The sequence below is a fragment of the Apodemus sylvaticus genome, chromosome 13 (genome assembly GCF_947179515.1).
Source record: "Apodemus sylvaticus chromosome 13, mApoSyl1.1, whole genome shotgun sequence".
Lineage (NCBI taxonomy): Eukaryota > Metazoa > Chordata > Mammalia > Rodentia > Muridae > Apodemus > Apodemus sylvaticus.
The window spans coordinates 94919773-94931332 of NC_067484.1; the positions used below are offsets into that span (position 1 = coordinate 94919773).

General features: G+C 36.5%; 1 protein-coding gene across 4 annotated transcripts in view; it reads left to right on the forward strand.

The window, feature by feature from the left end:
* Positions 1-11560, forward strand: part of Esco1 (establishment of sister chromatid cohesion N-acetyltransferase 1) — a 44658-nt gene that overhangs the window by 32854 nt on the left and 244 nt on the right. For 3 of the 4 annotated variants that reach the window (XM_052155261.1, XM_052155262.1, XM_052155260.1), the window contains 4 exons: positions 888-977; positions 3567-3710; positions 6141-6328; positions 10764-11560. The exon at positions 10764-11560 is cut by the window's right edge and continues 244 nt beyond it. In XM_052155261.1, coding sequence (XP_052011221.1) covers positions 888-977; positions 3567-3710; positions 6141-6328; positions 10764-10911 — 570 coding nt within the window. In that variant the 3' untranslated portion in view covers positions 10912-11560. Of the gene's footprint in view, positions 1-203; positions 326-887; positions 978-3566; positions 3711-6140; positions 6329-10763 lie in introns of those variants that run through there. The other variant, XM_052155263.1, reaches the window with a different exon arrangement.

An 11560-nucleotide genomic window follows, 5' to 3' on the forward strand; every position in this document is an offset into this window, starting at 1 on the left:
TCCCTAAATAGAATTAAAAGTTGCTTTTTAAAAGGCCTCTTTCCATAACATTGCTTGGGTAAGACTAATGGAACAACTAGTTATAGCTCACTCCTTCTGTAATCATCTTGAACTTCAAAGTTCCTAGTTTTAACCTCTGGTTCAGTCCCATCTTAACTAGATTTAAGTGGCTTTTGTTTTGTTTTGTTTTGTTTTTCATGCAGGTTCTGCTCATTAATCACCACGAGTGTGGATCTGAAGAAGAGTTTATTACCTCTCTTTTTTTGAGTATGTCTAACTTCAGATACACACAACGTAGCCTCCTTCCCTATTAGATTCTTAGAAGGTAGTTATGTTTTTTTATAGTCTCCTTCTTGTGGCTTTGATAGTTGTGAACAATAAGAGTAAAACCTGTTCCTTTCATAGTGGGCTCCTGCATGCAAATCAGTTCACCTGAAACCTCCTGGAGGTCTTTGGCATGCCAGACATAAATACAAGTGTTTATTTGTGGAGGTAGCCATGTTCCAACAAAATCTAAGAGCTGAATTCTTTTATCCAGAATCGGGAGAGTTACCCTTTCACTTCTGGGAATCACTGACTTTAAGGGGCTTGAATTTCTTTTTTTTTTTTTTTTTTTTTTTTTTTTGGTGTGTGATTTTCAAAATTTGCTAAGATGGGAAATGATAAATTAGAAATTTTGTGGTATGGCATATCTGTGAATGAGAACTAGAAATTAGTTTGTTCAATCTGTTAGAAATTTAACAAAACATAATTTATCATGCCTTGTTAGTTACGTATTATGAACCTGTATTTTTCATGTTTGCAACTTTTAGACAGGTGGATGTACTTTTTGTCTTGTGCATGAGTGAACAAAGTATAACACATAAAATCCATTCTTTTATATCTAGGGCTGGAAAAAAGAAAGAATTCTTGCTGAATATCCTGATGGTAGGATAATAATGGTTCTTCCTGAAGACCCAAAGTATGCCCTGAAAAAGGTAACTTTTAAGTGAAATTTCATACAGAAAACTTGGACTATGGTTAGGCTTTGCACATTAAATACCAATTCGAAAACAGTAAATAAGTATTTAAAGAAGGTAATCCACCCAAAGAAAAACTGAATATAATTAATTTGAAATGAATTGAAAATTATGCCAAACCTTACTACATATAAAATATATGAAGTAGTTTGAATATTTCCTGTGAACAATCTGAGTGATTGCACGGAAGGCATACATCTTCAGTAGTTCATAGAATTTACTTTATTGAGAAATGAATTCGATAATGCAGCGTGGCACTGTTTTGTCTTACAGAATATTTTGAAAAGGCCATGCCATAAACTAATGTGCAAGCCTCTTAAGTTTAATCTCCACTAATGAAAAAAGAAAACAATAAATTACATTTACAAATATTATACTTATTATGTCTTTCTTGTCTTCTAGATTAATTTTATTCATGAAAGATTCTTAATGTGGGTATGAGTTTAGTTATTTATCTAAAAACCTAGTTACATTCTAGTATGTGTCTAAAATGTCTAGAACCACAAGGGAAATAATTTATTCACTATATTTTCTTTAGGTTTACAGTTGGACATCTTTAAATTTAGGACAATGTCACCTGAAAAGAGGACTAAAAAACACCTATTATTTGAAAATATAGCTGATGTCTTAATTTGTATAAGAAATATATAAAAACTGTCTCAATAACTATTAATTTCTTTATGCTTCTTAGGGAAAGCCTATAATTGATTATATTACTAGTTAGTAACTCATAATAGGTTTAAAATTAGAAGGAATTATGAGCAATTTATCTCTAGGAACCAATCAGAGATACTCTTATAAGATATCAGAGATTATGAGTGGGTGAATTTTCATCACTGATTAAGGGATGCACTTTGTTGTGTGTGCAACAGAAATGAGAGTATGAAACAACTCAGGTTATTTGTATTTTAGGTTAAGTGATGGGAATGGTCATTAGATGGAACATCTGCTACTTGGGTGTCCCCATTCTGTCCCCTCAAGATAGGATCTCACTGTGCAGGCTGGTTGGCCTGGAACTTGCTGTTTAGACCAGGCTAGCCTCAGACTAACAGAAATCTGCCTGCCTCTACCTTACAGATACTGGGATTAAAGGGATATGCCACCATCCTGGCAATTTATGTTCTTTTAATTGGAGAATTAGTGAGCAGGCCTCTAGAGAGTTGTGATTTTTTTTTTTTTTTTTTTTTTGTGCCTACAAGAGCTGGAGCTTGGAAGAAGGAGTTTGATGCCATGTTAATGTTGAAATTTCAAACTTCTGTTCCACATGATTTTCTAAATGTTTAATGTTTGACATAAGATTATGTCAAATATAAGGCACAAATTGCATAACAAATGACTCCCATGAAGAAGTATGGAGAGGGTCCTGATCCTGGAAAGGATTGATCTAGCATAGGAAGGGAATATAAGGACAGAAAAAAAGAAGGGAGGTGATTGGAGAAGGGATGGAGAAAAGAAGGTTTATGGGACATATGGCGAGGGAGGATCCGGGAAAGGGGAAATCATTTGGAATGTAAACAAAGAATATAGAAAATAAAAATATTAAAAAAAAAGAATATTTGAATTTATTTCTTCCACATACAAAATGACGACCTATAATACAAAGGGATATTGGATTAAAATGGTTTTAGTTCTTGATTTGTCTTGCTTTCAGATGCTTGCTAGATAGGAAACATGAATCTCTTTCCTGTGTTCCATTAATTTTACTGTTTACTTAGAGTTCTAAGGCTTGGAAAGAAATGTGGCTTGCTAGCTAAGATTCTAATATGTTCCAACCATTGCAGACACTTTGTGTTCCTACTAAGAGAGTCTTTGGTTTTTCGAGACAGGGTCTCTCTGTGTAGCCTTGGCTGTCCTGGAACTCACTCTGTATACCAGGCTGGCTCAGAAATTCGCCTGCCTCTGCCTCCTAAGAGGTGGGATTAAAGGCGTGCGCAACTGCCAGGCTAAGAGAGTCTTAATGTTCTTACCTGTTTAGTGCTAATGCTCTCACCTACCCATCCTGTTTCCTAGACTGATAGGTTTGACAGAACCCTCTATTCCCCTTTTTGCCAAGTTGCTTCTAGTGTTAAAAATTGGTACATATATCTAATATAGCCCTTCAAGCTGTGGATGGTGGTACATGCCTGTGATTTAACACTTAGGAGCTTTTTTTTCTTTTTTGGATTTTGGTTTTTTTGAGACAGGGTTTCTCTATGTAGCCCTGGCTGTCCTGGAACTCACTCTGTAGACCAGGCTGGCCTCGAACTCAGAAATCCGCCTGCCTCTGCCTCCCAAGTGCTGGGATTACAGGCGCGCACCACCACCGCCCGGCTCACTTAGGAGCTTAAGGCAGAAGATTTACCACTAGTTCAAGGCCAGCTGGGCTGCATATTGAGCACCAGGCCAGCAAGGAGGTATATAACAAGATACAAGATTCTGTCTCAAAATCCAAAAACCACCTAAAACAAAAAGCTCTTAAGAGAGTATAAAAATTCAGCATATTGAGTAGTTTTTACCTGTATACAAGCTTTTCTTTGTTTAAACAAAGTAATTTTCTTTACTTGGCAGGTTGATGAAATTAGAGAGATGGTTGACAATGATCTGGGTTTCCAACAGGCTCCATTGATGTGCTATTCCAGAACTAAGACACTTCTCTTTATTTCTAATGACAAAAAAGTAGTTGGTTGCCTAATTGCAGAACATATTCAGTGGGTAAGTGACTTCTAAAGAGTGTTCATACATAGTTTGATATCTAAATTAACTTATTACTATGTGATCTTAATTAGTATCCTAATAAATCTATCTACATTTTAGATAAGGGTGTAAATTTAAGAATTAGATATAATACTATACCATAGTAGAATTGTATCTTATATAGGAATGAATTTTTCTGTTCTTTTTTTGAGACATAGTCTCACTATGTAATAATATAGCTTGGCTTATAATTCACTATGTAGCTTAGGCTGTCCTCAAACTTGGAATCCTCCTGAGTGCTGGGATTATAGATGTATAACACCATACCCAGGTGGGAATTTGTCCTTCCTTCCTTCCTTCCTTCCTTCCTTCCTTCCTTCCTTCCTTCCTTCCTTCCTTCCTTCCTTCCTTCCTTCCCTCCCTCCCTCCACCCTTTTTTTGGTGATAAGGTCTTGTATTCTTAGCTGTTCCAGAACTTACCTTGTAGACCAGGCTGGCCTTGGAATCATAGAGATCCTGTTTTTGCCTCCCTAGTGCTGAGATTAAATGTATGTATTACCATGCTGTCTTAGTTAGGGTTTCCATTGCTGTAAAGAGATACCATAACCAAGGCAACTCATAAGGACAACATTTAATTGGGGTTGGCGTACAGGTTCAGAGGTTCAGTCATTATCATCAAGGCAGGAGCATGGCAGCTTCCAGGCAGGTGTAGGACAGGAGAAACTGAGAGTTGTACATCTTGTTCCAAAGGCATACAGAAGACTGGCTCCCAGATGGCTAGGAGGAAGGTCTCAGAGCCTATCTCTATAACAACACACTTCCTCCAACAAGGCCACACATACTTCAACAAGGACACACCTCCTAATATAGCTACTCTCTGGGCCAAGCTTTTCAAGCCTTCACACATGTGTGGCTGCTTTTATAATTACAGTTTATTATAATCCTGCCACACCCATTTGTTTTCATACTTTTACATAGCTGCTTTCATACTATAAAGGCAGACAGAGCAGATGTTGAGGTGTATGAATAGTTAACTGTGTCTTTGTAGAAAGTTTGTCATCCCTGAGTAGGTCCATTTTTTTAGTTAAATTCTTAAGTGAGCAGTTGGTTTGTATTTAGGAGGCAAATTATATAAAAAGCAAATTGCAGTCAGTGATGTGTTCGCATAGTGAGTTTTATAGGAAGACTAACCTCAGAGAACTTCTGGACCCTTAATCAGTTTCACTTGAGCCGACCTGAAATCTGTTTTATTTTAGTCAAGTTCTTGCTCATGTATTTAGTTGTACTTTGTTCATAATTAGACTTGCATTGATATCTTTACCACATTCATAACTGTCTATACAAATGTATACTTTATCACATAATTTTAAAAATTATGTTTTTCTTCATGTATGTCTGTATGTCATGTGCATGCCTGGTGCTCTAGGTCAGAAGAGGGCATAAATCCCTTGGAACTGAAGTCACAAATGGTTGTGAGCTGCCATGTAGGTGCTGGAGAGCAGCCAAAACGGGGGCTGGAGAGATGGCTCAGCGGTTAAGAGCACTGACTGCTCTTCCAGAAGTCCTGAGGTCAAATCCCAGCAACCAAATGGCGGCTCACAACCATCTGTAATGAGATGTAATGCCCTCTTATGGTGTGTCTGAAGAGAGCTACAGTGTACTTACATATAATAAATAAATAAATCTTTGGACTGAAGCTAGCAGGACTGGAGAGAGAAGGGCGGGGGGGGGGGGGGGAAGAGCAGCCAATGCTTTTAACTGCTGACCCATTTCTCATCCTCTGCATGTGTCACTCTTAATTTTTCTAATTTAAGTTTTGTGCTTTGCCCTCTTGGAAGGGTAGGCATGTTCTTTTTGACAACTCTGTTGCCACAAGAATGTGTACTTATGTTTGCAGTTGTTTATTGAGCTCAGAATATCAAAGAAAGGGCTTTCTTAATTTTCCTTTTCTCCACACTTTCAGTTCATATGTCATGGTGAGCTGCTGAACAGTAGTACAGGAGCAGTCACTATGAATAGTGAGCTCTGAACATGGACTTTTTCAACCTAGAATCCTGATGGTAGAGGAAGTCACCATCCATTCCTTTTGCTTTCTCCATTAATAGCAAAATGTTTCCTTGTTTAATTATATGGTCAAATAACTAGATAAGTCAGAATGGAAATAGACCCAGATCAGTAAGTGGTCTGGTAGTATTTGTTTTATGTAAATACACTGTGACTGTCTTCAGATGCCAGAAGAGGGTATCAGATCCCATTACAGATGGTTGTGAGCCACCATGTGGTTGCAGGGAATTGAGCTCAGGACCTTTGGAAGAGCAGTCAGTGCTCTTAACCACTGAGCCATCTCTCCAGTCCTAGTCTGGTAGTTTTTAAGCAGTCAGACATAGTTTATGCACCAGCAAGATTTACACTAGACAATTGCCACTTTTATCTCTTCCCATTTTATAGGGCTATCGAGTTATAGAAGAGAAACTTCCAGTTATCAGGTCAGAAGAAGAAAAAGTCCGATTTGAAAGGCAAAAAGCCTGGTGCTGCTCAACACTACCAGAGCCTGCAATATGTGGGATCAGTCGGATATGGGTGTTCAGCATGATGAGGCGGAAGAAGATAGCTTCTCGAATGATCGAATGCCTAAGGTAGCTTATGTAATTCAAGTCATTTGCTGTAGTTTAGCATTTCATTATAAAGATTGATACTAAATTGTAACTGTAACTTTTATTTGTATTAATTGTAAATTTAACATAAGTATATTAAGTCTGCACATCCTTTTTGTTTAATCTGAAGAGTAAAAAAGTTTGATAATAGATGAGTCATTATTAAACCTCTTTGATTTTACTTATAACTGTAAAATTAATCCAATATAACATATTTCAATGTATGTTCACTATTGGAGATTTTTAAACAGAACCAGAGAAATGTGGATAGCGTTTGGGAAATGAATTTTCCGAGAAAATTGTCTTAAAACTATTTGGGCCAATGACATGGCTCTGTAGGTAAAGGTACTGACTTTTGAAAAAGCCTGCTAACCTGAGTTTAATCCCCAAATAAAGGTAGAAGGAGACAGCCAACTTCAGATTTGTATGACCTCCAAATATATGCTGTAGCATGAGTATTCCTCTCTCCAACCCCGTCTTACACACACACACACACACACACACACACACACACACACACACACACATATGTTTTTAAAAGTTTTTAAAGGTATTTTTATATTCTTTTCTGTGTCATTTTTCTGTTGTTAGTTGGAATCAGACTTTTTCTTCCAATGAAGCCCCTTAGATAAAAGATAAAGTGAAGAAGGTTAAAATTAATCATCCATAAGAGATTTTGGGGGGGATAGCTAGATGGTAGAGCACTTGTCGATCAAGTGTCAGGCCACTGGTTCAATCTGTAGTGCTTAAAAATTGTTTTAGGTCAGTTTATTGTTTATTTATAGAACATGAGCTATTTCCTGTGGGGATATGTTTGAAATAATCCACTAATATTACGGGTGAAAGTCTAAGGATTCATAGCTCTTTACTGTGTATATGTTAATGGGTAACAGCTCAGAGCTGTTCTTTACGAAGCCTGAAAACAAGCTCATTAAGTAAAAACAGTTCTAAGTGAGTGAGAGTATTTATTGTCTATCCTTTAAATCTTGCAGCAAGCTGTATAGGTTGTTCTTGTTCATAAAAATATTGAAACAGCAGTATTATAATTATTCCAGTGATTATGAATAAGCTCCCTGTTAAAAGCCCTCTGCTTTTTTCCACTTAATAGTCCTTCTTACACAGATCTCCCATTTCTAGTATATCACACTTAGAGGGTATAACCAGTGGGCTTGAGAGTTAAACCTTAACTCTCTTAATCATAACTCTTAAAGTTAAAGATAAACTTAATCATCTACATGCCATTCAGAGGGTTTTAATATATTCAGAACATACATAAGTTATCATGTTATCTAATTTTGGAACATTTCTACTCCTTACCCTCTCCAAAACCAACTCATGCAGTGATTCATTTTCTCACATCTCTAGCTGCTGCTAGACACCAGTCTAATTTCTGAATGAATGTAGTTTTTCTATTCTGAACATTTCATACAATATAATACTTTCAAGCTTTGTCAGTATGGTAGTATTTACCAGTCTGCTGGTTTTTGTGTGTTTGTGTGTACATGTATATATGTATGTTTGTGTATGCACATATCTGTGGAGACCAGAGGACAGTCTCAGGTGCTATCCATCTAGGTTTTTTGAGACCGGATCACTCACTGGCCTAGAACTCACCAAGAACTCAAGGCCGAATAACCATTAATGTCAGGGATGCATCTGCCTGTCTCCACCATGTAGTGTTAGGATCAGAAGAACATGAACCACCACACCTGGCTTCTTAAAATGTGGGTTCTGGTTATTGAACTCAGGTCCTTGTCTTTGTACATTACCAAGTAATGAGCTATCTTTCCAATCCTATTTTAAAAACATTTTTAGAAAATGCTTCTTTTTATGATTACCAAATAGTAGAGTACAATTATTTGTTCTTTCATCGGCTGTGCAATCATCAGTTGTGTATTTGGTTATTGGCCATCAAGAATAATAATGCTATGACATACACAAGTGCTTGTATGAATGGATATTGAGAGGTGTATATTTAGATGTACAATTTTGACAACCTTGTAGTACTAATGAGTTTCATGTTTTGAGGACCTGCTGAACTCTTTTTACAGTGCCTGCACCATTTTAACAATCGCACCAGCAATATATGAGGGTTCCAAGTCCTTCACTTTATCATTTTTAGAACAAAAACCTGTTGAGAGGCAGTGGATGTGTCTCAATAGATAAAGTTCTTTCTGTATAAGCATGAGGACCTAAGTTCGAATTCCACCACCCATGTAAAAGCAGGATATGGTGGCATGTACCTATAATTTCAGTGCTGGGAGCCAGTGACATACTGATCCTAGGAGCTCTTGGCTAGCCATTTTAGGTAAAACAGCAGGCTCCAGGTTTAGTGAGAGACTGTATCTCAAAAATAATATGGAAAGCTGAGCATGGTGGCACATACCTATGTATACTACCAGCATTTGGGAAGCAGAGGCAGCTGAATCTCCTGTTAGCTTAAGGCTAACCTGTTGTACATAGAAAATTTCAGTCCAACCATAGCTACATAGTGTGATACCCTGTCACAGCAATAGTAAAAGTGAGGGCTGGGGCTGGAGTAAGGGTTCAAAGGTTAACAGTGTACACACACACACACACACACACAGCAATAGTAAAAGTGAGGGTTGGGGCTGGTGTAAGGGTTCAAAGGTTAACAGTGTACACACATACACACACGCACACGTGCGCACATGTGTGTTCTCAAGTCTCTGTCTTTTTCTCCCTGACAGACACATATAAACAAAAGAACCTATTTAACTTGTGTCAATTTTTAAATTGGTTTATTTTCATTTCTTTGTTGAGTTACAATCATTTATTTATTGTGGAAACAAGTCTCTTTTCATATATATTATTTATATTTTGTGTTTGCCTTTTTATTTTCTTTACAATGTATAAAGGACCACAATAAAGTCCAGGCAGGTCTTAAAGGGCTTTTGTTTGTTTGTTTGTTTTTAATTGAGACAGGGTCTTAGTATGCCTTACTAAGTATTCCTCTCTGGCCTTGAACTTGCTGTGTAGATCAAGTTGACCTTGAAGTCACAAAGATCTATCTGCCTTCCATGTGCCAGGATTAAAGGCCTAACTAAAACTTTGGCCTCAGCAATGGTCCTTTGCCTCACTTTCCAGATGCTAGGATGATAACACCATACCTGGGTATCCCCTTTGACCACATACACTTGTTATTTTGATGAGATCTTTATGTTCTTTTGTCTATTTTGTTGTCATATTTTAAAAGCCATTGTCTAATACATGGCTCCAAAGATGTATGCCTGTCTTCCTAAGAGTTCATAGTTTAGTTTTTACACTGAGGCTTTGTCTCTATTGATTTTATGATTGCATGAGAAGTGATGACCACACAGACAAGCTTTCGGCATGCAGATGTTCTACTGTCTCACCATTCCTTACAGGAGCTGTACTAAGCCTCTGAATAGTTGGCCTGGGCATGCTTACAAAGGTTTCCATCTGGACTTGTGGTTTGTTTCATTGTTCTGTGTATCTGTGCTTATGTCAGTATTACACATCTGGAAGGTTGTAGTTTTATGTTGCCTATTTAGAAATTGTCCTTCAGCTTTGTTCTTTTTTCTTTAAAAACATAATTTTCTATTCTTTTGTATCCTTTTTATTTCTTTGTGAAGATCAGGTTGTCAGTTCCTCCACAGAAGACATCTGTGGATCAATGTGTACAGTAATACCATCCTAACTGTATGATCTTCTCATTTTTAAACATGGGGTATCTCTCTTTATTAGGTTTTTATTTAGACAATATTTTATAATTTTTAGCTTACACTCTTTTGGCAATTATCCTAAAAGCACTGTGTTCAACTTGGTGCTACAGGATTGTTTTCTAGGTTCATGTTTGGATTGCTAATTTCAGGTATATAACCAATACATATACATATTCATCCCTGAATATCAATTTGTTTTGTAACCTTTGAAATCATTTACTAAATCTTAATAGGTCTTTTGGTAACACCCTCATGATTTCCTATATACTAAATGACATCTTCTGCCAGAGAATGAGTTCTCCTTCTGTTGTTAGGATGCTTATTTCATTTCCTGTTTATGATAGTTAGAACTGTCAGTGATGCTATTGAAAGGATGAGCACAGACTTAACCTTTTTCCTGATCTCTGAGAAACAGTTCAGTCTTTTACTGCTATACCTGGATTGAGTGAGAAGTTCTTCATCTCTTAGTTGTTGAGTACTTTATGACAAGGTGTTGGGCAAATGTTTTATAATTGTTGCTTTTGTAAAAATCTTACTTCAAACTGTAATATTTTAGGTGAACAGGTATTTTATTTTTTAGAATAACATAGCATTGCTTAAGTCTTCCTTGTCTAAATGAATTTGATGGGTTGTTCAGTTTTAAAGAAGAAAGATTAATTTTTCAATCTTCCCTATTTTCCCCCACCTCCTTTTTTTTTTTTTTTAAATAGGAGTAACTTTATTTATGGCTCATATTTGAGTAAAGAAGAAATTGCTTTCTCAGATCCCACTCCTGACGGAAAGCTGTTTGCAACACAGTACTGTGGCACTGGTCAGTTTCTGGTCTATAATTTCATCAATGGACAGAATACCACCTAACACAGATCTTGCTTACTGTACCAGAAGACATCTTTTGAAGAGAAAGATTTGGTTGCTGACTTTATCCAGGAATTAGGGCCATTTTTTTTTTTTTTTTACAAATGAACTCAGGACTGGCAACAACCATATGGTTGTTCCATTTTCATAAAATTGGAAACAATGCAGTAATAGCTTATTATTGTTTTGTTTTTTAAAGAAGATATTTTATTATCTTTTACAGAAATTTATGATTGTATTTTATCTATAGTTATTTAGACATGTTTACATGCAGCAGATATTGTTCATAGTGGACTGAAAATTAATGCAAGGACTATGGTCTCAGTGATAAGTATATTTTGAAGTTCTTAATATGGAAATATACCAGTGTAGCTTGGTACTGTATTTTTTTATATTGATCTGCCGATACCAGTTATAGGTTTAAAGATTGTATTTTCAAAGTGAAAACCAATGCTTTTGAGTTACTATTCAAGAGAGAGTACAATATTACACACTTAAGAATTGAAGTTACTAAAGTATACTCTAAGGAGACCCCACAGAAAAGGAGAGCTCCAAGAGATAGAACTTGTATAATAGCAAGTGTCTCCATTGCTTATGTTTCTGACCCTGAAGGTGGAAAGGGAAGGTCTCTCATGTGGAGCCATAAATAACT